This window comes from Leptonotus elevatus, chromosome 5 (assembly GCF_054856555.1).
Source record: "Leptonotus elevatus isolate MCC_2025b chromosome 5, RoL_Lele_1.0, whole genome shotgun sequence".
Lineage (NCBI taxonomy): Eukaryota > Metazoa > Chordata > Actinopteri > Syngnathiformes > Syngnathidae > Leptonotus > Leptonotus elevatus.
Window position 1 is genome coordinate 24,545,281 of NC_141243.1, and position 27,988 is coordinate 24,573,268.

Genomic DNA, 27,988 nt, shown 5'->3' on the forward strand with positions numbered 1-27,988 from the left:
GGGCTGCAACAGATGTTGACGATGTGCTCCCACTATGGCATAAATAATGATATTATATATAATGTTAAAAAGAGTCATGTAATGATAGTTAAAAGCGCTGGGGATAATAATTTTTTTCCCCCAACATTTTATTTATGTGGAAACCAAATATCTCGGTCATATCATATCTGAGGATTGGATAGATGACAAAGATATCTCTCGCCAGCGCCGTAAAATCTACTTACAGGCTAATTTGCTGATTAGAAACAACATTTGATGCACTGTTAAGGCAGTTGATTTTTAGTTGTATTTGTCGGCTAAACAGGTCAGAGAATTACATAATAGAAACCTTGGTCAGCCCAATAAAAAGCTGTTGTAGATTTACCTCTAAGGTTAGATTGCATTGATGCACTACTTTGTGTAAATTTTAACTTGTATAGTTTAGTATATTTTTAATCGTTATTTTTCTTTTTTCTGTGAATGTTTTTTTTGTGTTTTTGTGTGTATCTGCAATAAAGAATGACTTGAGTATCTATGCCAGTGACTTATAGTGACAGACAGGACAAATAAATGGTCTTCTATGGCATAAAGTATGCAATTGACATCACTCCACTTTTTGTTACATTTTTGTTTGGTGCTGTACCATAAGATGTTTAAAATTAAAATGATGTGCCTTGGCTCAATATAGGTTGCAAAACACTGTTCTAATTTTAAGACGTAAGCAGAGTTCTGTTCACCTTCTTCAAACCATTGCTTTTCGGCACAATGAAAGCCCTGTCCACCCACTTTTTATATGCACCTCATCTAAATTTTCTATCAAGTGGTACTTTAACTTTATCAGGGAAAAGTTGATTGAGCAAGGAGATGCCTGAAACAACATTTTGTTATTTTATTTGACTAATTTTAGCAAGCTTATTCACATAAACCCTGGTCTATATATACATGTCAGATTAATTTAAACATTTGCTATTTGATCCAAATTAAATTTATTAAACTTACAGTCTCCTACATTACAACTTTGTACAATTTAAATTTAGGCTTTGTGATCACTTAAGGCGGGGCATGGAAAAATGTTAACTGGGGTGTTAGGGTTAAGGTGTAGGGTAACCCTAACCCAATGCGAGAGAGCTGAGTAGTAGTACTGTATAATTATTTTTTTTACTCTATAACTTTAAAGTATCTGGGAATTTGTATCTCCATTCTCCATTAATGTATCAGTTCAAATCTCTCAGATCAAATCTCTCCGGAAAATGTTTGAAATATGTTTTTATCTCTAAGTAGCAATGAAATCCCAACCAATATGCTTTGAGAAGAGTTTAGACAACAAATACTTACATTCAATCTAGCCTATATATCCGAAAATGATTGAACGTTTTCTAAATCTGAATCGTAAACGAGGTAATCAGCTCAAGGCGCGATATATGTATATTTTTAATTGAGAAAAAAAGAAAAAGAAGAGGAGAAGAAGAAGAAGAAGAAGAAGAAGAAGAAGAAAAAGAAAAAGAAAAAGAAAAAGAAAGGTTTCGGTTGGCCCAACCCACATCCATCTTCTTTATACTACTGGCTCTTTCCTGTTGTGCTTGCTCCGCCTCGCGGTCGAAAAAGAAAGAAAGAGAGAAAAACCCCGAAAAAACCCGCACCAGTGAACACAGCATCCTCTAGTGGTACTTATTTCGGGATTCCATTTTTTACGAGTGTCATACTATGTTTTACGTGTTTTTGTGTATGGAGGTATTTATTTTGGTTACGTAGTACAGTAGCAATGTGTGGTATCTCGACAAATTACGTATCCACTTTTAGCAGTGTTTCCTACTTTGCTTTCTTCAACACACCCCAGTGAGTGAGTACCCCTATATTGTTCAAAGGGAATAATGGCTGCGCAGGAGCCGTCTCCACCATCTTCCTTGGAAGGAAACAAACCAGGCTTCCCAAAGAAAATTTTAGCCAACAACCTCGAGGACAAGCATTTGTGCAATTCTTGCCTGAAAATCCTGCGAAGGCCCTTACAGGCGCAATGTGGTCACCGCTTTTGTTCGTTCTGTTTCAACAAAATAGTGAGGTGGGTGTCATGGTTGCTGACGAGCTAGCAGTCTTACATTTATTTACAACCACTAATGGACGCTTCTGTGTATATTGTCACATGCAACGAATAACATGTTTAATTGTAGCATTCACGTTACAGACATATACTCTAAAATTGGCGTATGAACATAGCACATTTCATCATATCAATCAATCATAACTTTATCCATTTTAAAGGACTGGGCTTTACAATGTCGTCATATTCACGTTGACTGTGATTTTGTATTGAGTTGCATTTGGATAACTTATCTAAATAGAGTAATCATAAAGTGTTACGGTACATTATTTGTATATTCACCGATTAGCTGGGCAACGTTAACCACAGCAATTTTGGGGGGAGTTTGGATGACATTGGTTGTGGTGCATATAACGGTACTAACGGTGTTCTATTATGCATCTGCTTATTTAATTAAATATGCTTCGTACTTATACTGTCACAGAGAAAATTGTGTTTGTTTTGTTTGTATCTACACTATTAGTGAGTAATATACCAGACTTTAGTATAAATTGTTGAAGAAACAATACAAAACCAATTAGCAGCGGTTTATCAATATGCTATAAAAAGCAAAATGACCAAACTTAGACTGCAGTTTATCAAATATTACTTTGCATTGGTTGTAAGTTAATAGTATTGTAAGTTATTTTTGCTTTTGCTTTTTGTACATGTTCGAAAACAAAATAATCAATCAAACATAATCATTAATTTATTCTTAGTGCGGTGAAGGTGTATTGTATGAGGTTTTGAATGAATTTCCACACCTCACGAGCTCCATAGAATCATTTTAATAATTTGTGATAACCTTTAAGTTGTAACATTATTATGAGATTTGTCAATCTAGCTGAAATACATCTGTTGAAATTAAATTCCTATGTGTACTGTATATGTAAATGTAATTTGATTGATACTACAAGGCTGATTCCTACTTTTTTCCCATATATCGTACAGTATTTTGATACCATTACCAGGCATGTGATTTGACCAAAGTGAAATAATCTGAAAATTTAGCTGGGGGTCTGGGGGCCGCAGGCACCCAGCTAGGTCCAGGGCAGCGCCCCGGTGGGGGGGCCAGGGGGGCGAAGCCCCCCGTAGCTCATGGGTTTTCCGTGATTTTAAGTACTTTCAATGCACTCAGATGACAAAGAAATAGACAAAACAACAGCATAAATTTCCAATGTATATTGAACTATCCCATATAAAATTGCAGTTTTAGTCAACTCAAAATCAGTCACATTCAAAAATTATTTATGTCATAAATAATGTTTTTCTATTTTTTGCTCATTAAAACATTCAACATATTTACAGGAATATACAAGTGTTCATTCTTGAGCACAATCCATTCACATGACACAAACACTACTTCCTCCTAGACTTCATTGCTTTGGAATGGGTCTTTCTAGCCTGCTTCTGTGCAGCTTTGATGGTTCTTCTTGAGGCAGCCTTGCTCATTTGAGTGTCCTGTTAATAAAAAAGTAAGTAAATAAAGTAAAGGATTTAGTCTAAACTTGCATGCACATTCACATGTCAGAGTATTTATTATGGTAACAAAAAACGTTGCAAATTAGCTACAAAATAATAAATTATCTTTAACCATTGGAAATAATATTTACCATGCAATAAATCATTTAATCAATCATTCTTAATTTAATACATAATGCATAACAAAAACATAAAATACCTCATGCAGCAAGCTCTGGTAAAAACACAATCATTTCGATCATCTCTGTACTAACTGCATACTGTAGACAGTCAACATATTGAAAACTGAAAGTGCTAACATGCAGCATTCATTTGAGTTTGTGGATTAACCATGTTAAATAGTTAAGGCCATTTTTATTACGTTATAATATTTTCGAAAATTTGATTCCGATTAATTTGAAAAGTTTACCACCTACCTCAAAATTCACGACTCTATCAGCAACTGGTGCAGGTTGTTGGGGTGGATCACGTCTCTCCATTACCGCTCCCGATTGTGATGTCAATAAGGGATGGAGGCCATAAAGTTTTGGAGTTTTCGTTTGGGCACCAAAACTTCCAGCGATGGAATAATTTGTTGTTCTTGACTGGAGTTCTTTTACGTGTTTTTTGCTGGTTGCGTGACTTTCAAGAGCTTTGAAACCTCTCCCGCCATAGTCAATGGTATCACGGCACCAAATGCAAAGCGCTTTCCCGGCACGATCGATCTTCCGAATGAAGTCACTGAACAAATTCGTCACAGTCTTTTTTCCAACATTTGTCGATATATCCTTCTCTAACCAGTCCCAGCGAAACTTGTTTTTTACGAGTTTGTCAATTTCCTTAACTCGCGGAGCATCTTTGCGTTCGATCACGGACATCTTTCTTTAAACACTCGGCAAAAACGTGTGCGAAATGAACAACGGCATACTCTTATACCTTTATAACAAGCGCGTTTATTGGTCAACAAACAATGGCATACTCCTATGCCTTTATAACAAGCGCTCTTATTGGTCAACACGGAGACTTCCGCCAATCGCAAGATCGGTTTCATTTCAGTTGCGGAAACACTAAAACGGAATGCTGTAGAGAGACGAAATCGGATTTTTTTTTTTGGGGGGAGATAAAAAAAGCGGAATTCCGCGAATTAGCGGAAAAATCACATGCCTGCATTACATGTCATTTAGTCTAATACAACCAAATGCATACAATCGTATAGGTAAGCTTAGTGCCATGCTCTGAATCCTTAGTGTGACACAATGTACTAATGTATATAGTTTGACAATAACAATAGCACAAAATATTTGTTTGTGGAATAATAATGTGTTGTCATTTAGTTCTGGACCCGAGAAATGCAGCGCTTGCATCAAAGAAGAATTATTTGAGGAACCCACCTCGATTCTCAAACTAGGAGGTGTAAGTACATCTTTACCTTTAACGTGTCTATTAATTATAGGAAATTAATAGGGATGTAACAATAATGGCAATATCGCAATATTAAAATTGCCACGATATCGTCATCATCTTGTTACTATAGTAAAAGCAGCAAAAATCATCACTTTTCGCCTGCTTCAGCCGAACACATCACTATAAACTATAGACTATGACGCTTTGCGCCGCTGATCCAATAGGAACACATGACAATAAAATGGATGGCCAAGCATATTTCTTTGTCATTGCTGTTGTTATGTAAAAAAAAAAAAAATCAATATCATGAGCATTTTTCTTTCTTTTCTTTGTTTCTTTCTTTCTTTCTGCAATATTCAGAGTTGTGTGAGCTTTTTTATATCGCCAACCTTACCATATTGTGATAATTATCATAGCATGAAGTTCATAATGGGATTATATTGTATTGTGAGTATTGTGAGGTTTGGATATTGTTACATCCGTAGAAACTAAAATAATTTAAGTGATGAAAAGTAGGAAGATAGTGATACTGTAAAGAGCACTGCTGCATCACTTTTAATTTAAAATTAAAAACACAACAAAAACTGTCTGCTTACTGCTAATGGTTGGTATCTTAAACATCTTCATGTATTATGATCCTGAGGAAACTGCGTCAGAGTAACACAACCTTTCAAAATGTATCCAAAAACATACACACCAGCCTTCTAATGGACAGCTATCCCCTGCTCTTCACTCCAGGCTTTTCCAGACAATGCAGCTCGGAGAGAAGTGGAAGCCTTGGCAGCCGTTTGCCCCAATGAAGGATGCACGTGGTCAGGGACTATTAAAGATTTTGAGGTGTGTATTATTGCAAGGATTTAACTAAATACAATTTAACTTGTGATGAATGTAAAACCTTATTTTTCCCTCACTGGTAGACTCTTGTACAGTGAGTCAATTACATCGCCGGCATCAGGCCAAAACCTTCTACGTTATCAGAAAGGAAAGCTTAAGTTTGGTTTAAATAGAGAGCAGGTGTTTGCCTTGTGGACTGTGTCAAGAAGATGATTCCACAGGTGAGGAGCCTGAGACCTAAAGGCTGAACCTCCCATCCTACTTTAAAAATGTGTTCAGAATGTCAAGTCGTGGTAATTTTAAGCAAGTGGGAGTGTATTGTGAGTACGAATGGTTGTTCGTCTATGTGTGCCTTGTGATTGGCTGGCACCAGTTCAGTGTTTATCCTGCCTCCCGCCCATGGACAGCTCATTTCTTAAGTGCCAATGAAATAATTGATCAAATTTCCGTATTAAGCCCGTATCTCGCTGAACGGCTTGCGTGGGTACGCACACATAGCAGGTGTTGCTTTTTTGGCAGGCTGCCTTTAGTGTTGCAAAACGTTGCAAAGACACTTGTCAGTCTCTCTCAAACCCTCTTTATACTCAAATCGTTTTTCTTGTCGCCATCAAATTTTTAACAAGCTCAAAATTTCTCTGCGACAAGAAAAACGCTTTAAGAGCATGACGACACCTTGAGAGAGTGTAGCAAGTGCTTTTGCAATATTTTGCAACATTGAACAAAGCCGGCTAAGCAACACTTGCTACGTGCGTACCCCCTCGCAAGCCTGCGCCGCTCTGTGAGATACGGGCTTTAGGATATTGTGATCAATACTACAGTCAGATCTAACAGGACAAGTCTTGACTTTGACTTCTGTCTTTATTTTCCCCAACGGGAAATTCTTTTCCACGTCCACAGTGCGTATTTGACAGCAGACATAGACAAGACAATAACAAATATAAAATAGACAGAGCACACTCAGCCTCGACCTGCTGTTCAAAAATTCAATGGCTGAGGTAATCAGGCTCTTTCCAAACCGTTATTTGTGTACTGTCTGTAAAGAAGGGCTAAGCACACACCTATGTGGCGCCCCAGTTCAGAATTAAGACCTTTGTCTGAAGCAGCAAGGAGGTCGTTGTAACTTTTACTAGTACTGCTTCAGTACTAAAATGTGTTGAGACGCACTTCGACAGTTACACACAACTCTAGTGATGATAATTGGTACCAAAAATAGATGGATAGCATATACTGTAAATACATGTGGACAAAATAGTAGCAGAGATAAACTGCCGAAGAAAACATAATCATATTAAAATTATATATTTGCCATTCTTTACCTGCTCTTTTATCACATCAAAACTTGAACAGAAATTGTGACGTTTCAAATGATGCAGTCTTTTAAATCCCTGTTCACTCATTTCAAAACATTGTTGCTGATTCCCTGCAGGCTTGCCATGAGGGCCACTGTGACTTTGCCATCATCTTGTGCCCTTCCTGCAAAGAGCTGATGAGAGCCAACGAACAGGAGCATCACGATGAGAGAGAATGTCCTGAGAGGACACTCAACTGCAAATACTGCAAAGAACCATTCCTTTTAAAGAACATCAAGGTGAGATGTTCTACCATGCTCACTATAGGTTTGTAGATTTTTTGTTTAGGAATGTTATGCTATTGTAAGAGGAAGTTCTACTCTGTCGGTGTAATGGTTCACTCTCCTGACCAAAGTGCAAACAGCGTGGGTTCACTTGAGTTTACACTCAGTGATCGTGTAAATGTGAGTGTGAGAAGTCTGTCTTTTCCTATTAGTGGTTGAATTGACTAGTTGACGTGTCCACCATACCACTGATGATGATAGCTTGAAGTCAATTAATCGGCAGTCACGGGTTTCGGCATTTAACACCACGAACATCTTGCTGAAATGAACAGGCCGGTTGCTATGCACAGATATATACTGTAGCAGCAGTACCTCAAGCATGTGGAAATATTTTAATAGACTGGTAGCATGATCACTTGCAATGCTTACTTACTTACTGACTGCAAGTGTATCCTTGTCACTAACCCTAGCTCATGAACAGCCAAAATCCTTACATCAGGGAATTCACCAAACACCCTCCAAAGATAGACCAGACCATATGCTGTAGCATCTACTTACAAGACAAAACAAAGACAAGTGGTTCATCAATAAACTTTTTATTGTGAAAAAGAGCGCTTAATATTGCCAACAATTATTTTCAGTGAATTCTTCATCCCGCACACATGCTCTTCTTCAAACAATTCACATAAAAAAACTACATGTTTGATACAATGCATTATTGCAAATCCTTCCTTCTTGTATTTTTAAATACCGTTATTTACTACTATTGAAACTGAAGCAGTTGTGTTACATAAATTGTTTTTAGTTTTACAAGTTCCAACTGCATAGGAGGCCATTAAGCTATCTGAATGTGTTTAGACCCGTTTTCACTGAAGGCCACTTCAGCATAATGATATTTCACAAGACAACCCCAAGGCATTAGCAACTGAATGAAACATAAAATGTAGTGTAAAATAAAATGTAAATTTAACTCAGAATAAAGTTATAAATATTACATAATGCCTCTACATAGGTACAAACCTAATTCCCAAATAGTTGGGACACTATACAAATTGTGAATAAAAACGGAATGCAAATATGTGGAAGTGCCAAATTTTAATATTTTATTCAGAATATAACAGAGAGAACAGGTCAAAAGTTTAAACTTAGAAAATTTATAATTTTAAGGGAAAAATATGTTGATTGTAAATTTCATGGTGCCAACAAATCTCAAAAAAGTTGGCACAGGTAGCAATAAAAGGCTGGAAAAGTCAATTGCACAGCTGGAAGACCAGTTACCACTAATGAGTTCCATTGGCAACTTAATTGGAAGATAAAAAGAGCTTCTCGGAGTGGCAGTGTCTTTTAGAAGCGAAGATGGATAGAGAATCACCAATTCCTCCAATGTTGCACAGAAATATAGTGGAGAAATATCAGAAAGGTGTTAACCAGCGAAAAATTGCAAAAAGGTTGAAGTAATCATCATCTACAGTGCATAACATCATCCAAAGATTCAGAGAATCTGGAACAATCTCTGTGTGTAAGGGTCAAGGCTGTAAAATCATACTGGATGCCCATGATCTTCGGGTCCTTAAACGGCACTGCACCGCAAACAGGAATGCTTACTATAAGGGAAATCACAGAAAGGGCTCAGCAATACTCCCAGAAAACATTGCCAGAAAACAATCCACGTGCCAGCCGCCGTTGCCAGATGAAACTCTACAGTACAAAGAAGAAGCCATTTCTAAAGCAGACCAAGAAGCGCAGGTATTTCTCTGGGCCAGGGGTTATTTAAAATGGAGTGTGGCAAAGTGGAAACCCGTTTTGTGGTCAGACGAATCATGATTCGAAGTTCTTTGTGGAAAACTGGGGCGCTATATCATAGTGACTAAAGACGACAAGGACAACCCAAGTTGTTACCAGCACTCAGTTTATAAGCCTGCATCTGTGATGGTATAGGGTTGCATGAGTGCGTGTGGCATGGGCAGCTTCTACATCTGGAAAAGCATTGTCAATGCAGAAAGGTATATTCAGATTGGAGAACAACATATGCTCCCATCGAGGCATCATCACTTTCAGAGAAGATCTTGCATTTCTCAACACGATAATGCCAGACCACATGCAGCACCAATTACAACATCATGGCTGCGTAGGAAAAGGATCCGGCTATTAAAATGGACAGCCTGCAGTCCACTTCTTTTACTTTTTTCACTTCTAGAGCACATTTGGCGCATCATAAAGGGGAAAGTGCAACAAAGAAAGCCCAAGACAGTTGAACAGTTAGAGAGACGCGTGTTAGACAAGAATGGGACACATTTCTATTTCTAAACTTGAGAAACTTGTTTCCTCGATCCCCAGACGTTTGCAGACTGTTGTAAGAAGAAGAGGGGATGCCTCACAGTGGTGAAATTGGCCTTGTCCCAACTTTTTGGAGATTTGTTGACACCATGGAATTTAAAATCAACATAGTTTTCCCTTAAAATTATGCATTTTCTCAGTTTAAACTTTTGACCGGTTCTCTGTTATATTGTGAAAAAAAAATAAAAAATTGGCACTTCCACATAATTGTATTCAGTTTTTATTCACAATTTGTATAGTGTCCCAACTTTTTTGGAATTGGGTTTGTAAAACAAATTTAAAAAAAATACTGGTACTTGTTGCTCTGTTATTAATTTATAACATAAATCCTTTCAAATTGTCAGGTTACGAAACCCACATTTCTCCATCAGTCAATGTTCAAGCTATCACAAATTAATGAAGAAAATATTATCAAACAGCTGTTATAACATTAAATAACATTTGTTACATTTTTTGTCATAGTTGAGAAGAGCAGTAAAACCAACATTTGGAAGCTGCTAAGAACATATTCCTGGCGTCCGGACGAAACCTCATAAGTCACTATTTGGTCAAAACTATGAATGAATACATGTGGAGTTATGTACTAATGGTACAAAAAAAAAAGGTGAAATAATTGAAAACATGTTTTATATTCTATTTTCTTCAAAATAGTCAGTGATGATTTTTTGCACTCTTGGCATTTCCTCGATGAGCTTCAAGAGTGGTCACCTGAAATGCTTTTCCAACAGTAGCCTTTTGAAGTTCCCAGAGGTGAGAATGCCACGAGTGTGCAAAGCAGTAATCAGAGAAAAGGGTGGCTATTTTGAAGAAACTAGAATCTAAAACATGTTTTCAGTTATTTTACCTTTTTTTAAAGTACATAACTCCACATGTGTTCATTCTTAGTTGTGATGCCTTTAGTGAGAATCTACAGTGTAAATCCTAGTAATGAGAATAAAGCAAACACATTGAATGATATGTGTGTGTGTCCAAACTTTTGGCCTGTACTGTATATACTATTAGTTCGTCCACATGTGTAAATGTTATTTTTACAAACTATACTGACCAATCTAAAGTGTTGAAAATGCCGCTTCTGGTGCAAACAGCATGTGCACCTGGTTGGGAACTACCTATTCAGACCTTCAGCATGCACTGCTTAACGCACTGTGTGAAAAAAACTTAGAAGCTCAGGTGAATTATTCAGCCCTAATAAGGCTAGCATTGTTTTTGATTATGACTTTTGTGAACAAATAGTCAAATTCAAAATGACATTGCAATGTAGTCAAATGAAAATTTCTGAACTTAAAGGCTACAATTTGTGGAACAAGAACTCTTTCATTTTGGTCTATCAGTAGGCTTTATTCTATTTTTGTATGTGTATATATTGTATTTATTTATTGTCTCGATGAGTTTAGTAGTGGACTCCTCAGGCTCTATTTTTGTAGACTGGTGCCCGTGCGCTCGGCATTAACTCATTTGCTCCCAAAAACGTATAAATATGTTCTATTTTAAATGTTTCAAGTGTCCCAAAGACATATTTATAGTTTTTTAAAAGTTTTTTTTAATTTATGCTATAGCATACAGAAGGCTTTGATGCAGCCTCTCAACTGCAAAGAACGGTTGAAGAAATGCTAGTTATTACACAAACGGCCAGCAGGTGGGAGCAGAGCATAGGAAATGAACCAGGCCATGTTGAAAAAACCATCAGTTACTCAGAATTCTAAATCGATTTGTGATTAATGATGGAACTTAGCTATATTCTAATGCTAATTGCTTCAAAACGGAAACAGATAGAAATATACCTTTTTTCCTGATGAAAGAAGAGACTTTAATCTTTCTTTTGGTAGGTTTCATGTTGTTATAGCAATAGAACAATAGTCAAAATTCAGTAAACAGTCAGGAGTGAAGGGGATTGTTTCTGTGAAAATGGCGGGGAGTGAATGAGTTAACGGGCGGAACTTCATCTTGGTACCAGGGGAATTCTGGCCTAGTCTGTTTGGTGTCGTCTTGTGCCTCATTGGGTGTTCCGGTTCACAAAGCTGCTTCGCCTCAGGCCCACCTGACAATTTGGCCACAGAAATTAGACTGCGCTCGACGTCAAGACAGGGGAATTTCATTAATCAAAATCTGTGGCACAATTCCTCTGACTCATAGTAGAAATTAATTAATTGAACAAATTATGAACATTATCACCTTAATAGCACCGTAGTGACCGCGCGGCACAACTGTTGTGGGGGGGGGGGGGGGGTTCACTCATGGACGTATAGTTGTGAGTGTAATTAAAATGTTTATATGATGATATGTTTATATGCGGCTTTCGCACAGTCAAAGCACTTGATTGATTATTGAACATATAATAGAAAGAACTAAAAGGAAAATAATCAATAGATGTCATAGATCAATGCAGTTTACATGTTCAAAGGGATTAGGAAAAAGTACAAGAACTTATCTAGTCTTTCACATTGGATACGTTATTCACATAGTTGCACAATCACACTCTGGTGACAGTAAACTATGTAAGCACCCAGAGCTGACAGAGGCGTGGCTGCCATTGTGTGCCGACGGCGTCTCCGACCACCACCAAACATGCGCAACAGCCATACGCCAGTGTGGGAATTACTGGAGGCAATGTGTGTGAAGTGTCTTGCTCCAAGGGCACACGACACATGATTTATAGAGAGCTCTAGCTTTGGAACCACGGCCGCCACTTCTGAGCAACGGCCACCACAAATAAGGAATGCCGCTACGATTGGCCAAGAAAAGGATTTGTTCCATCCCACAACAACGCACAACTCCGCCAACGCTCAATTTTACCTGCGCAAAGTCTAGGAAAATACCAAAAGAAAGAAAACTCCACCCAATGCGCACAGTGAGATTTTGCGCGAGACTTGCACTAGGGATGAAAATGTGTTTACATATCATTGTTTCAAAATGTTTACATATTATTATTTCACGAAACATGAACTGTTGAAGTGATAAAGCCACACATTTTTTAAAAATTATTCTTGGAATCCGATTTATGACTTACTTAAATTTACGCCACACTTTTTTGGTAGAGTTTTGTGAAGTTGTCGTCGTGAATGCTAAAATTACAGCAAGTCACAGTGTTTAGTAGTAACTGAACTGTAATTGAGGGAGATTCAGTAAGTAAATTTGAATATTAATTCATGGTTCAATTGCCTTATTTTTTATATGGGTGTAAACCTCACCTGTAAAACCAAAAGATGTATGTAAAATAAAGCTGATATTGTTTGTTGTAGTAGAGATGAATTTATTGGATGTGGCCCTCTGAATCATTGTAGAAATCTGTTCATTGAATGAATTATCTTTAAAATACTTAAATATGCTTATAATAGCGCCCTCCTGACCGTGCAGCAAAACTATGGCTTGTGGTGGGTGGGTGTGTTGGTCAGGATCACGGGTCACACTTGGAGGCATCGGGGGTGCTAGGCGGTCTAGGCTGCTGCTTCAGTTGGTGCTTAGTCAGTGTATTTTTTTAGGCTTTGCATCATAAAGCACAAATGCGGAAGCACACATCGAAAGGTGTGCATCCGTCAATGATGGGCCTGTTCTAACAACGGTTTTGCCCAGCTCAGGTAATTAAGATAATATGTCTATTAGTATAAGAAGTATTGAAATAATCATTATAGGATACTATGACTGAATTGTTCTTTTGTAATTTGTTTTTTAGGCTCATGATGAAATTTGTCCGAAGTACCCAATGATCTGTGAAGGTTGCGCAAAGAAAAAGATACCCAGAGAAAAGGTATCCCGAATATGGTCCTTAAGTTTTTTGTTTTTTTTAAATTCACAATTCTCTTCTCATTTACTCTCATTTAGCTGGGGATCCAACTCAACTAAATAATCTGTAGATCATTCGCTTCTTTAATTTTTTTGTTTTGCAGTATGTGGACCATATTAAGTTCTGCAGTAAATTTAAAGCACCATGCAGATTTCATGTTGTTGGCTGCAATACGTCTGTAAGTAGACATTTTCATCATAATTTGCTGTGTGTGACACTCGCTCACGTAATAACTGCTGAATAATTTTTCAATTTACAAAATACAACATGATATTAACACACTGGTGGCTAGCCATAACAAAAGTTTCTTGGCAATGTGTAAAAATGTTTACGATAATTGGAAATAGTTATTCTTCAACAGTTATTACAGATTGCTGCCAATATACTGTACAAAGAATAATTTTTAAATTGTTTTAGTTTTTTACCACAACTCTTCAAAGACGACATGAAGCAATAAAGACTTGTGATGCTAAACTACACGAAGTAATTTTACTTTAAAGGTCAAGATAGGGTACTGAGAAACAATCATTTTACTACCTTACCAATTGTTGTCACAGCATGCCAAAGAAGACAATATTAATAATTAACACTACAATTAGAACAAAAAAGGAAAATGAAATGCAGTATACTGCCTGCTCGTTTACGGTTTTCTGCCTAATAGATTAGATTAGACTCTTTAAAAAAAATAAATAAAGCATATTCATTCAAATTTAGGGGCATTTCATGACAATTGACTGCTGCATACCCCATAACACTGGTGACACTTGTTAGCACATTAGTGGTACAGTAGACCTGTGGGTGGCTTTCCTACTCCCAGTAAGCAAATTGGAGTTAAGTTAAGAATCTAAAGCCTGGTACACACATAAGGATTTTTCAAATCTTAAACGTTTTTTTTTTTTTTAAATCTTTGTCAGACCCCACACACAAGGATAAAAAAAAATCAGGCATTAACAGTTTTGGTCTTATTGTGTGTGGGGTGCTCAAATAATCTCACCACAGATCCCCACACACATAAAGATTATCTTCTACCACTGGTCAAGAATCCAGTCTTCCGAGGGAACGTGACTTTACAAACACGAAGACGACCAGACACTTGCATGTATGCACTTGTATGCGCCGGTGATTGCCCAATGTTTCCGAAGGGGACAGGATACCGGAGCAGTAAGGTGTTAATGTCTGCAATGAAATGCTTTGGAAAGTAATTTCTGCCGCCTGGGGAACCTACGTTTATACAAAAATGACATTGGGTAGGCCGCCCTCAGAGCATGTAAGCTGTTGTCATGAAATTGTAGTTATAAAAAAAAAAGAAAAAAAGCAATGGAACGGAGACAGCAGGATTCGATCCCATGACCAAGCGCTTGCGGGGTAAAAGCATTAACTACTTGACCACAAGATAGTACTGTACACATTTTTACACGCAGAATTGCTACTTGTAGTTATCACGCAATTCACGGGAAAGGCGCTTGTGGCTTGTTTTAACCACTCCGTATTCAGAAAATGGATGGATGCACTTCGGGTAGGATATTCATTTGTTTTATGTACGGGAACTTACTCGTTCGTCATGTCAGAGAGGTAATTTGATTAGCTACATTCTGCTCGCGTCACAGTATGCTGAGTCACCTCCCTCGGGAGACCTCGACTTCCCCCACTCACATAAAGATTTTCGTCGTAACTATTGAACATGTTCATTATTTAAGCTTGTCAGCCTCGAATGGTTTTGAACCCAATTATCGGGACATATCCACTCTTAACACAGTTCACACATAAAGATAACCTTATAAGACATAATATTGTTGGCCGTTTGACGTCCTTGGTCGGGTAGGGGCAAAATCGTGACAAAAACAGCCCGATTGTCTTTATGTGTGTACCTGGCTTAAGGGGCACATCAGCCACGAATGCCCCTGAACCTTGATCACAAGCTGCACTTAATAATAATCACCGTTGATCAAACACTCCGACTGGGATATTGTTAAGTGTCATTGAAAGTAAATTTGAATAAATATGTCATTTAATTACATTTGAATTTTTTTGTACCTGTAGTTCAGTGTCAGTGTAATAAATTGAACATAAATCGGTGACTCTGGTGCATGTATACTGTATGCTTAAAAGCTCCATTATTTATTTGCTGTGTGCTTGTGCTGTTTTTTATTTTATTTTATTTTATTGCTTACATACTATACAGTATACATCATCACCATATTGTTTATGCTGGGATTGTATACCTAGGGGTCACTCACCAACGTTGTGCCCACAGGCAAAAGGGTGCCCCCAAGGACCACCTGCAAGAAGCCTGCGGGCCTGTTCTAAAAATACTTCACATAATGGGATATTGTGATTTCTTATGAATGTTGTAGGTGTGATCATTTGAAAATGTAAACAATTTAGATATAAATAAAATGTTATAAATTGATGTGTACCTCTTTTCTACTTTAACTCATTGTTGGTAATTATCATGAGAAATCATTGCCATGATCAGTGTGATTATACAGATGAATAACATTAATTACGAATCATAACCTAATTAAAGGTACTTTGAACAGATTTGTTCTAATTTCAGAATTGGGTATCAAACTGGGAGCACTTTGCATTAATCAGTACCCAAGAAGTAGCTCTGTTTCAAAAAGGTTGGTGACCCCTGGTGCTTTCAATAATGACTGTTTGGTTCTTAATGCATGATAGTTTCTTCTTCAATATCCAGGTGGAGAAGGAGAAGATCCATGACCATGAGCGTCAATGTTCGTATGAACACCTCAACCTGCTTCTGCATTTCATCATGGGTATCAAGGTGAGCCTGGAGAGCCTGCAGCCTCAGAGCCTGGAGGTAGCAGGCCACAAGCTGCAGGAGCTCCACCAGTCCCTAAGAGACTTAGAACTCAAGATGAGCCAGCTTGGTGGAGGTGGCGCTGCAGCTTCCGTGCAGGGTGCATGTGCACAGACCCTCACCACCTCCTTCACGCCACTGCCCAGTGCTGTGGGTGCTGCCTTGGAGCTGCAGCTTCAAAGTGAAAAGACCAAAGTAGTCGAGCTGAGTCGACGCTGCCAAGAGCTGGAGCTTAAAGTAAATACATTCGAGAATATCATTTGTGTCCTCAACCGAGAGATGGAACGCTCCTGCACCACCATGGAAGCCTACAACCGGCAACACAGACTGGACCAGGACAAAATTGAGATCCTCAATAACAAGGTGACAAATTAAACACTGAAAATTTATTTCTATCTGTCAAAATGTTGATATTGTATTTTGTATAGGAAATGCAGTGTTTTAACTAGGCCGGAGCGCACCGGTAGAGAGCTGCGGCACTTTAAAAAAATATCCCTTGAGCGTTCAGGTACTTCTCAACATGCAAAGAATGCACTGTCAGCGTTCCTGTACACTTGAATGTTTTGATCTTTCAAAATGCTGCTCCGCCACGCACCGCTCATCACATCACCGAGCGCAGGCTTTCTGTCATCTGATGGTGCATTTAGAGCTTCTCCCATACTTATTGGTAAAACCGTATGCCAAACATTAAAGGTAGCGTAGCTCAGTGGTAGAGTCGTCATCTTGCAACTCAGAGGTTGTAGGTTAGATCCCATGCCATTATGACCATGCTGCGTCATCAGTTGCTGAATGTCATGAGTAGTCGAATGTAAAGCGCTGTGAGGGCCTTGTAAGGTGGAAAAGCGCTGTATATATGAAGTACCATTTACCATCTTGCCGAGACTCCCATTACCCATACAATTATGTACTTTTCGAGAGGAGTGTGCATGTGTCGTTCAAGTCGCCCACTGTAAATATGATGCTAGCTGACCCAAAAGCGTGTGTATGACTGTAGCTCTTGAATTAACAAAATACAATAAAAACGGTATCATGCTGCCCTGGCACAAAGCGTCAAAAAGAACAATGTCAGAATCAGAGGTGGATTCACAGGCTGACACAGCACGGACGTATATGACAACCTGGACTGCTAATGCTGAAGCGAGAAGTGAAGCCATCACGCGTAGCCAGTCGCTTACAGTAAGTTGAATTATTATTTTTTAAACGAATAAGTGTGGGAGAGGCTCTAAATGCACATTTGATCAGTAAGAAAGTGAATATAAATGTTATCTATGGAGACGTGTCTATCCACAATGGTCAGGTGCTGGTGGGCAGCAGGAACTCGTGTATAACAGCCAGCAACAAGCTTCAAGAGTTTATTTTAATCATTTTTCCAAGTGCTACTCAAAGATTCGTCTGCATCGTGTTTTCAAAACCATCAACAATGAAATGTAAGCAAAGCCCATCAAGAAAAAAAAAGAACTCACTGATAACAATGTTTTCAGCAGGGGGGGAAAACAAACAAAATTTGTCAATACCAAACAGGTTACTGAGCATGATTGACCAAAATTGGTCCCAAGCACAAGTTCTGTGTTTTCCCCAAAGTTACACGGGACTGATAACTGATAATGACACAGGACTGATACTGATGATGACACAGGACGATACGCTAATCTTGCAAGTGAAAAGCAGCAAGCTAAGAGTTTTTGGAGCACTCTCAAAATGAACTCAGTTTTCTTTTTTTTGCATGTGGTTTTTGTACTGAAACAGTTTTATTTTTTTAGATACATAGAATAAATAAATACAATTTGCAAATAGCCTACAGGAACTATTTCCATGGCATTTACATTATTTGAATGTTAGCTTTAAACACAATACACATCAATGTGCAGGGTGCAGGGTGCTTTATAAAAAAAATATTTTCATTTATTTGTTTGATCACGTGAATGGCACCAATTTGGTGGAATCACCCATATAAAGCTTTAACGCGGAATGAGGGAATCCTCTATTTTAGTCCATTTGATTAGTTCAATGGTAAACAACACATTTATATGGTCATTTATAGGCTTGCTAAAATGACGAGTCAAAGCAGTGACTTCTCTCATCTACAAACTTGACACTATTGATTTATGACCTTGTTAAATGCCACCAGTGGTGAACAAACTTGCTTGTCACCAAACAATTTCCACTTGTTAAACTCTTAAAGTTACGTGGTTTGGACTGTCATAGTTGCTAACCTGTCTGTGGTGTTATCAACTGTTGCCATTTAGAGAGGAAGCTGTCTTGATCCGTATTTGTTTGGTTTCGTATTTGGTTTTGCTTCATGTTATGTCTTGTGGTTCATGTCTTTCTCGTTATGGTTTTGTGTCCACCTGTTTGCCAGCCCCTGTGTCTACCAAACAGATCCCTCAGCCACTTGTCGTGTCCAGCTGTTTCTCATTGTCTCGTTGCTCTGCTTGTATTGAGGCCCCGTCCACATGAAAGCTAGTTTTAATGTATCCTCACAAGTTCTTACCGTTTAGGCCGTTCGTCCACACGATGGCGCGTTTCGGAGCTTGAAACCGATCACTTTTGAAACCGGCCTCCAGAGTGGAAAGATTTCAATACGCTGTGGGCCTCCGTCTAAACACCATATGCAGGATACTCCTCCAGTAATGATGTAATGGTCACAGCTTGATGACGATGCATTGTCGCAGGTTGATGACGAATGCTCCAATTCTCGCGTGACTGCGCGCGAACCGCCAGTCTGTCAACAACAATGGCGATAGCCGTGTCATAGTCGTTTTGCGCAGCCTCCTTTGCTTATGCTTTTGCAGCAAAATATTTTGCTTATTTTTTTTTCCCACGTTCAACAAGCGGTGTTGTACTTGAATCACCCGCCATTTTCACAAAGCCATGTTTGTTCTGTAGATTGCAATAAAGTTAGAAAAAAAAGTATTCGTCTTCTTCGCTGATTCTTCTTCTACGCTTTCCGATAACTCCCTGTGGCTGCGCTACAGCGCAGCTCCAGACTTGGCATATACATTACAGCTGTAAAACGTCCTCAGCGTCTTTTTTTGGACAGTCTTGAAATGCTTCTGTGTGTACGAGATTTGTTTGAGGAACGAAGGCCTCAGTTCCTGGTTTCTATTCAGTTCTTGTTTGATCATTTTGTTTGCTTCAGCTCTTCATCCTGTGGTCTGTTTCACAAAGCAGGTTTAGTGAGAACTCTGGGTCAAGAAACCCTGAAATGTGGGAAACTCTGCGTTTTCCGTTTCAGAAAGGGAGGTAACTGAAACCAGAGGAAAAGCGGTAACTCGAGCCTGTTTCATAAAAAGAGGTAATTTAAGCTCTCGGTCAGTTACCATAGTAACATGTTCCATGAACCAAACCTGGTCGGTTGCAGTTTTTTTTTTTAACTTTATTGCAATCTACAGAACAAACAAGGCTTTGCATGTATCAAAACAACATGAAAAAGACGAACACAGGAGAAGTGACAATGGCGGGTGATTCAAGTACAACACCGCTTGTTGAACACGTGGGAATAAAGACGTAAAAGATTTTGCTGCAAAAGCATAAGCAAACTAAGGAGGCTGCGCAAAACAACTACGACACGACTATCCGACATTGTTGTTGACAAACTGACGTTTTGCGCGCAGTCTCGTGAGAATTGCCGCATACGTCATCTATGTGCGACAATGCGTCGTCATCGAGCTGCGACCATTACGTCATCACTGGAGGAGTATCCTGTATATGGTGTCCAGACGGACGCGTATGGGGTGCGTATTAAAATCTTTCAACTCTGGAGCCCGGTTTCAAAAGTGATCGCTTTCAAGCTCCGAAACTGCGCCGTCATGTGGACGAACGGCTTAAACGATTAGAAACTTGTGAGGATACATTGAAACTGGCTTTCGTGTGAATAAATACAAGACAACGAGAGATAACTGGACAAGACACAAGTGGCTGGGGGAGATGATTGGATGACATAAGGGAACAGGTGAACACAAAACCATAACGAGAAAGACATGAGCCACAAGAAAAGACATAACATGATCATGATCATGATACAGATCATGACAGAGGCTTCTTTATATCAGGCAAGGCAGACTTAGTATCTTTCGGCTTTCTTTTCCCTCCAAGCAGACAAACAATCCGCTCTGCCTCTGAGTAGGAGGCGTGTCTGTGGGTGCACGTCATGTGTGTGTGTGTGTGTGTGTGTGTGTGTGTGTGTGCGCACGTGTGTGTTTGTGCCTGCGGCTCTGTTATTCTTGTTTTCCTTTGGGCTTTTCCCTTCAGGGGTCGCCACAGCTAATCAATTGTCCTCTGCATCCTCTGCTCTCACACCAGCTACCTCCATGTTTTCTTTAACTACATCCATAAACATCCTCTTTGGTCTTCCTCTAGACCTTCTGCCTGGCATTTGGAAACTTAGCATCCTTCTGCTAATATACTGACTATCTCTCCTCTGGACATGTCCAAACCATCTCAGTTTGGCCTCTCTGACTTTATCTCCAAAGCCTCCAACATGTGCTGTCCCTCTGATGTACTCATTCCTGATTCTATCCATCCTTGTCATTCCCAAAGAGAACCTCAGCATCTTCATCTCTGCAACCTCCAGCTCTGCTTCCTATCTTTTCCTCCAACAACATGGCTGGTCTTACCACAGTTTTATAAACCCTTGTATGTTTGATTTGGCCAAAGTTTTACGTCGGATGCCTTTCCTTTTTTTTATTTTTTTTATTTTTATGGAGAGCTCAGTTCATTCGGTAATTTTACTGATTTGACATGTCATCATCATTGCTATTTTTTTTTATAAATTTTGATTTTGTATGTGCGTGTGTGCGCGCATGTGAGTGTGTATGCATTAGTTCACCTAAAACCTATTAAAAAATCCCATACCGTTCACCTAAAACGAACACTTCAGAATCCAGCCAGAGTCGTGAGGCCGTCAGGAGACCCGAGGAAGGACCAAAGAAAAGAAAGTAAAGGGAAATCCAGCACCGACCAGACAGCACCCACCGGGCCACCAACCAGAGTCCTTCACCAACCCCAGAAACATCTAAATTCCAACAAATCAGGGAGACCTCAAAGAGACCAAAGGACAGACTGATGAAAGGAAGGAAGGACAGACGAGGCAGAGTGAGATCTACAGACACCAGCCTCCACCGATTCAACGACCAGAGGAAGAATCAGATTGTGTCTGAGTTCCGATAGATGCTGGTGTGGTGGATCTGGCATGCATGGAAATCTCCACCAAAGAGGGGAGCCGTCGACCCCCGCCAGGACAGAGCAAGCGCAACACTTCAGGGCCCCCCAAGGCCACGGCAGCGCCAAGGGACAACCCCCGAGCCCCGAAGGGGCCACCGGCCGTAGCGCAAACCCATGAGCAGGAGCGCCCCCCACCCCTACACGGCCCGCGCCCCCAACCCAACGCAGCAGGACGGGGCACTGCAGGCCCGCCAGGCACTCCACCGGTTCACAGCCCCCGCTCCCCTCACGACCCCTAACTCTACCCCTACACCTTGAATGTGACCCCACCCAGTATATATACAAGTGTGTGTGTGTGGTGCATTAAAATTGGGAGCAGGTGAGCCGGAGCAGAGGGAAATGATATCCCCACGCTCCGATCCACCTGCCTCCCAATCATGTCAGTGAGTGTATGTGATGCATTAAAAGAATAAATAGGTGGGGTGGGCGGCGCGGTGGGGACACGGACAGGGGACCACAGCACTGCTCTATACTGCGGTCTGCCCCCCCGCCTCCCTGTTGTGTGGTGCATTAAAATTGGAGGGGAGTTGTAGGTCGAAGACGGTGTCCCCCCCCCCCCCCCCCCCCCAAGTGTGTTATGTGCCCTATATGTCTATAAACAAAGTGTATTGTGCAAAACTAGGAGACGACAAGAAGGGCAAGGGGCAGCGGCAGGGCCGAAGAGAGAGGGGGAGAGGAGGAGAAAGGGTGACTAGGGAGAAGGGACAGGGAGGCGGAGTACGGGCGGGGAGAGACGAGGAGGGAGAGGCAGCAAGGGGGACGAAGGGGGAGGGGAGAGGGAAACACGGGGCACCCCGGCGGCCTACAGGCCCGAACCACGTCGCCGGGCCCGGAGCGACGGACCGCGCCAAGGCGGCGCCGTCCCGGACACCAAGGAGAGCCCCGCAACGCAGCACCCCCCAAGAGACCCAGGAAACGGCCAAGACGCAGCCACCGCCCAGCAGCCAACAGAGGGGCAGAGCCGCCCACGCCCAGCCAGGGGGGGACAGCACCTATAGAATTAACCCACTGGCATGCAGTGAATCCGAATATTAACCCTTGGTGCCCATTGGAGGTGAATCTTGAGGAGTTGGTGATTAAGGTGTCGTTTGATGTAGTCTGCTCGATCCTGCTGGCAGCAACTGGGTTCCTGACTATAAAAACACAACCATTAGTTACAAATTGCCAAATACAGCAATGTAAGTTATCACGATGTGGTGGCTCTCGCTAACAGGCAGAATTAAGTAACCAGATTTAGGTTGAAATATTCTATATACGTAGACCATGTTTCTATAAATTTTGATATTTGGTTTTTATTTGAGGCAGATATTTTTTCCATTAAAATGTGATTTATGAGGAGGTTAGACCATTGGTCGATATTCAGAGTTTGTTTATTTTTCCAGTTAACAAGAATTCATTTTTTGCGATAGTAAGGGCTACAAGTGTAGATTGAAATTGTTTATGTGGTAAGTCAGTTGTTGTTAGGTCACCTAGCAAACACAAGTTTGGAGATAAAGGTATCCTACAGTCCAAGATAGCGGAAAGTTTTTCTAAGACTTAAGTCCAGAAACACATAATTGGAGTGCATAACCATAAAGCATGAAAGTAAGTGTCTGTAGTGTTTTGTAAACACTGGAGACAAATGTCGGAGTCTGAGAGTCCCATTTTCTTCATCATATATTGAGTAAATTGTATGTTCTATGAATAATTTTATATTGGACAAGTTGTAAATTTGTGTGTTTTGTCATTTTAAATACGTTTTCACAAACTTTAATCCAAAAGTCTAAAAGCTATAGACAAGTCTGTCTCCCATTTCGAGATGGGTAAAGACATTTTATCAGTATATGAAAGTAACTTATATATTTTTGAGAGTTTTTTTGTTGTTGTCGGAGAAAGCTTGGTAATATCTTTAGCTAAAACAGGCGGTTGGAGCGTACCCCGAAGTGTTGGAATTTGTTTCTTTATCATACTTTTAACTTGCAGATAATGTAAAAAAAAATCTGTTTTTTATCTTGTATTTTTGGAGCAAGGATGAATATGATATAAACATATTATCTGAGAAGATATGGTGGAGATGTGTAATTCCTTTCTGCTCCCACACACCTAAATTAAACGATTGGTTGTTAAGTTGAAAGTCGGGGTTATGCTATAGGGGAGAAAGCCCGCAGGGCTCCACTTGGGCTTTTGTCATTTCTAGTGCCTTCCACCAGGCAGTCAGGGTGGCGTACATCATTGGGTTTTTAAAACAATTATGTCGCTTAATCGATGTTGTAATAAAGAGTAAATCGAAAAGTCTGAGGTTATTACAATCCTTCTGTTCTAGTTCCAGCCAACAGTTAGTATCTCTGTTGGGTTGTGCCCATAGAATGATATATTGTAGCTGGTTAGCTATATAGTAGTGCATAAAATTTGGTGCCTCTAGACCTCCTTTGGATTTACTTTTATGAAGAGTAGATAGACTAATCTTTGCTTTTTTTTTATTCCAGTAAAATTTTGTCACGGCCGAGTCCAACAACTGGAACCAGTTAGCTGTAGGTTTAAATGGAATCATTGAGAATTTTTTTTTTATTTTGGGTAAAACTTTCATTTAAATGGTGGCTATTCGTCCTATTAGAGAAATAGGACGATTATTCCAGCGCTCCAAGTCACTATAAATGCTATCCAGAAGTGGAGTAAAGTTTAAATGAATTAAATCAGTTAATTTAGGTGAGATTTTTATGCCTAAATATTTTAAATTACCTATACAAAATGAGAAGTGCGGGTCCTGGTTTGCAGGGTTCCATGAATTTTCTGTAATAGGTAGTAGTGTTGATTTTGTCCAGTTAATAGAATAATCTGATAAATGTGAGAATTTAGTTATTAAGTTAAATACTTCCCCTAACGAAATAGCAGGCTTTTCTAAATAAAGTAAAATATCATCGGCATATAGATTAATTTTATGTTCTGTTACCCCAGAGTGAATTCCTTGAATCCTTATTTCCTGGCGTATGGCTAATGCAAGCGGCTCAATAAATATTGCAAATAATAAAGGGGACAGTGGGCATCCCTGTCTTGTGCCTCTCTGTAGAGTAAAACTCTGAGATATAATCCCATTAGTAGTAACTGTAGCTTTAGGAGAATCATATAATACTGACACCCAGTGAATAAATGACTTCCCAAAGCCACATTTATTTAAAACAGCAAAGAGGAAGGACCAGTTAACTTTGTCGAAAGCTTTTTCTGCATCCAATGATATAATAACTGCCTTTTTATCATGCCGCTGTGACATGCTAATAAGGTTAAAGAGCCTCCTAATATTATTAGTAGAGTGACGATCTTTAATAAAGCCTGTTTGGTCGCTATGAATGATTGTCAAGATTACTGTTTCTCGTCTAGATGCGAAAGCCTTAGTGATCATTTTAATATCAGTGTTAATTAGTGGAATCGGACGGTAACTTGATGAAAGGGTGGGGTCTTTTTCTGGCTTTAATAAAAGTTTAATTGCTGCTGTATTCGTGTGTGGGCTTATGTAACCATTAGTCTTCATTTCTGTTACTACTCTTAAGAATAGTGGAGCAAGCATTAACCAGAAGTGCTTAAAAAATATAGCCGGATAACCAGGTGCTCTGCCATTAGGCGTACTATCTAGAGCACTGTACAACTCGTTTATAGTAAGTGGCGCATCTAACATATCTTTATATTCAGTAGTTAACTGAGGTATATTTAAGCTACTGAGGAATGCCTCAATATGCTCAGGGTTAGGCTTGTTAGTTTCTGAGTATAGGTTGCGATAATAGTTATGAAACATTTGATTAATTTCTTCTGGTGATTGTGTGCATTCACCAGTTGCCCCTTTAATAGCCGTTATAAGAGATTTTTCCCGATTGCGTTGAAGTTGGTTTGCAAGAAATTTACCTGATTTGTTATTATATTCAAAGTTGTTGTTTATTATATTCAAAGTTATTAAAACAGTTATCTCAATTGTTGTATTATAAACTCTGTCTTTTTAGATAGCATATCGTCTAACTGTATTTTTGTATTTTGTACGTCCGATGCCTTCCCTGACACAACTCTCTGTATTTATCCGGGCTTGAGACCGACACAAGAAGACACTGGCTTGTTACTGTCACCAATTACATCGCTACTTAACAAAAACAAACCTAACATTTGTACAATATAAAACTATTACACATTTGGATTATTTTGTAGCTTTGTGACCTGCAACAGTTGAATAAGAGGAGTATCGCACTTACTTAGGAAAATATTATTATTATTATTATAGGTAATTAATGTGTGTTAAAGCAGGTGTATTCCACTCTTTTCCATGTCGCTGTTCTGTATGAACGGAATGACATGGAATAAAAAGGTCTAAAGGAGAAAAAAAAAGTCTACCTGACCATGTTTGTTCTTCAGAGCCATAACAGAGGCATTGCACACCTTTTGTAAAGGTATTCTGCACCTCATAAGTGTGAAGTTAAACACACACACTCACTTTACCTGCCCTGTTGTGTTCAAAACAGTTTTCACTGTCCAAGAAAAATTGTATGTATCTCCAGATACTCGTGTAGATATCTGATTGTACAATATGTTTTGTCACTGTGTGAAAGCGCAGTTTCTGCAGTATCCCACATTGCTGGGTTTGGTTCTAAAAGCAAAAGTGGCTTCTTTGTAGCTTGATAGAGTTAACCTTTTACTTAAATACAGTTATATCTAGAAGACCTGAACAAGTTTAAAGATGATTTATTATTCTCGGAAGAACAACAACCATAGCTGTGTTGTTGTGCTGACAAGAAGTGTCAACACTCGTTAGTTATGGAACTTGTCTTGGGCTTCTCCTATACATTTGTAAGTCACATCATATGCTATGCTCTGATTACCATTTTCTTCTCAAATCCCAGAAAGATGGTCCTGTCTGGCTTTAATGAAGCAGTAACTATGTCCTAATGCAGTGCTTGTCAAGTTTTTTCTGTTAGGACCCCCAAGAAGAGGAAAACATTTTAAAATACAATGAAAAAAATTAAAATGGTGCCAGCGGGTACTATTTAGCCCCAAGATCAACTTGATAGCCCTAGGGGATGTTCTAAAATAGCTGACCAGTGATGGGACACTGTGACTTTCTAATAAAAATTACAAGAAGAAAGTGAACATCTATCTATCCATCCATCCATTTCCAAACTGTTTATCTTCACGAAGGTTGCTCGCATGCTTGATTTATTTATTTAAACTTAACATGGTACACGTTTCTTAATGTGCTAAATATTGTATATTTTGTGTAAAAGTGGGGGGGAAAACTTTTTATGTACCCAAATATTTCAATAAAATACATTTTATGACACTCTTAAAAAAAAAAAAAAAGTTAATTTGTTTCTGCTAAAATTTTCCAAATTAAATTAAATTTTTATTTTTACATCATGTAATTAAAATCATTTGAATAATAATTTACATTAGTCTATTTTGATATCTTATTTTTGTATGATCAAGGTTCGTCAGCTGGAGAGAACTGTGAGTCTACGGGACTTGTCCATCGTAGAGATGGAGGGGAAAATGAGGGAGATGTCAGCAGCTACATATGATGGGATCTTTGTGTGGAAAATCTCAGACTTTGCAAAGAAGAGGCAGGACGCTGTCGCTGGCCGAGCTCCTGCTATGTTCTCTCCTGGTAATGATCTGATGATTATTTGTATTATTATATTGACACTGATGAGTCTGCTATTTCTTGCAATGCAGTAACATACATTCTCATGTTTTCTAGCCTTTTATACGAGTAAATATGGCTACAAGATGTGCTTGCGTATCTACCTAAATGGAGATGGGACAGGACGGGGCACCCATTTATCGCTGTTCTTTGTGGTGATGAGAGGACACAGTGATGCACTCCTTAAGTGGCCTTTTAATCAGAAGGTAACACTCATAAACAAGATGAAAAGTGAAATGTCATGACAAGTTTAAAATTCATAGCTTCATTCACAATAATCTAGAATGTACACACTTGATTGATCTTGACTCATCAATCAGTGGGACTGTACCAATCACAATTTTATGCAATACTGTAACTTTTGAGGAAGGCTATTTTACACTAACATAACACGTGTGCACCAATGTTTGGATGAGTTTGTGACACACTTAACCTCAGACCCATCAAACACCTTAAAGTTTGGCCTCTGTTTTATCTACCCGCTACTTTGTTTAAAAAAAAAATCATATTAATAAGAATCAGGTTACAGGTGGAATTAGCCAAATAAAGTACCCAATGTTGTCTATTCAAGACAGAACTGGTGACAATCCAATAAGAGACCAACTCCACAATACATCTTTAAACTAAATTACAGCATAGTTGGTGTAAAAACATGGCCATCGATCAAAATGTCTTATCGACACATAGGAGGGGTGCCACAAATCAAATAAGAATAAACCATACTTTTTGAGTTTAGTCCTTTACTGTTGCTTATCTTGCATTATTAAACCATCCTCTGGTTGTTGGAGCCAGTTTCTTAAGTGCAGTTTATTGTTAAAAAAAAAAAAAAAAAACAACCACAATGT

At 39.2% G+C, this 27,988-nt stretch overlaps 1 protein-coding gene and 1 long non-coding RNA gene across 5 annotated transcripts in view; one reads left to right on the forward strand and one right to left on the reverse strand.

Moving 5' to 3' along the window:
- The first annotated feature begins 1,608 nt into the window (after positions 1-1,608).
- Positions 1,609-27,988, forward strand: part of LOC147174432 (TNF receptor-associated factor 2-like) — a 36,644-nt gene continuing 10,264 nt past the window's right edge. The window contains exons 1-9 of one of the 4 annotated variants that reach the window (XM_086076152.1): positions 1,609-2,038; positions 4,852-4,930; positions 5,660-5,758; positions 7,182-7,343; positions 13,336-13,410; positions 13,550-13,624; positions 16,145-16,630; positions 26,930-27,107; positions 27,201-27,349. In XM_086076152.1, the coding sequence (XP_085932278.1) occupies positions 1,851-2,038; positions 4,852-4,930; positions 5,660-5,758; positions 7,182-7,343; positions 13,336-13,410; positions 13,550-13,624; positions 16,145-16,630; positions 26,930-27,107; positions 27,201-27,349 (1,491 nt within the window). In that variant the 5' untranslated portion in view covers positions 1,609-1,850. The remainder of the gene's footprint in view (positions 2,039-4,851; positions 4,931-5,659; positions 5,759-7,181; positions 7,344-13,335; positions 13,411-13,549; positions 13,625-16,144; positions 16,631-26,929; positions 27,108-27,200; positions 27,350-27,988) is intronic. The other 3 variants (XM_086076153.1, XM_086076155.1, XM_086076154.1) reach the window with 3 other exon arrangements.
- LOC147174433 (uncharacterized) lies at positions 3,224-4,673 on the reverse strand. Its single transcript, XR_015094845.1, has 2 exons — positions 3,955-4,673; positions 3,224-3,517 (listed from the first exon to the last, which is right to left on the reverse strand). It is a non-coding gene; the product is annotated as an uncharacterized LOC147174433 (long non-coding RNA).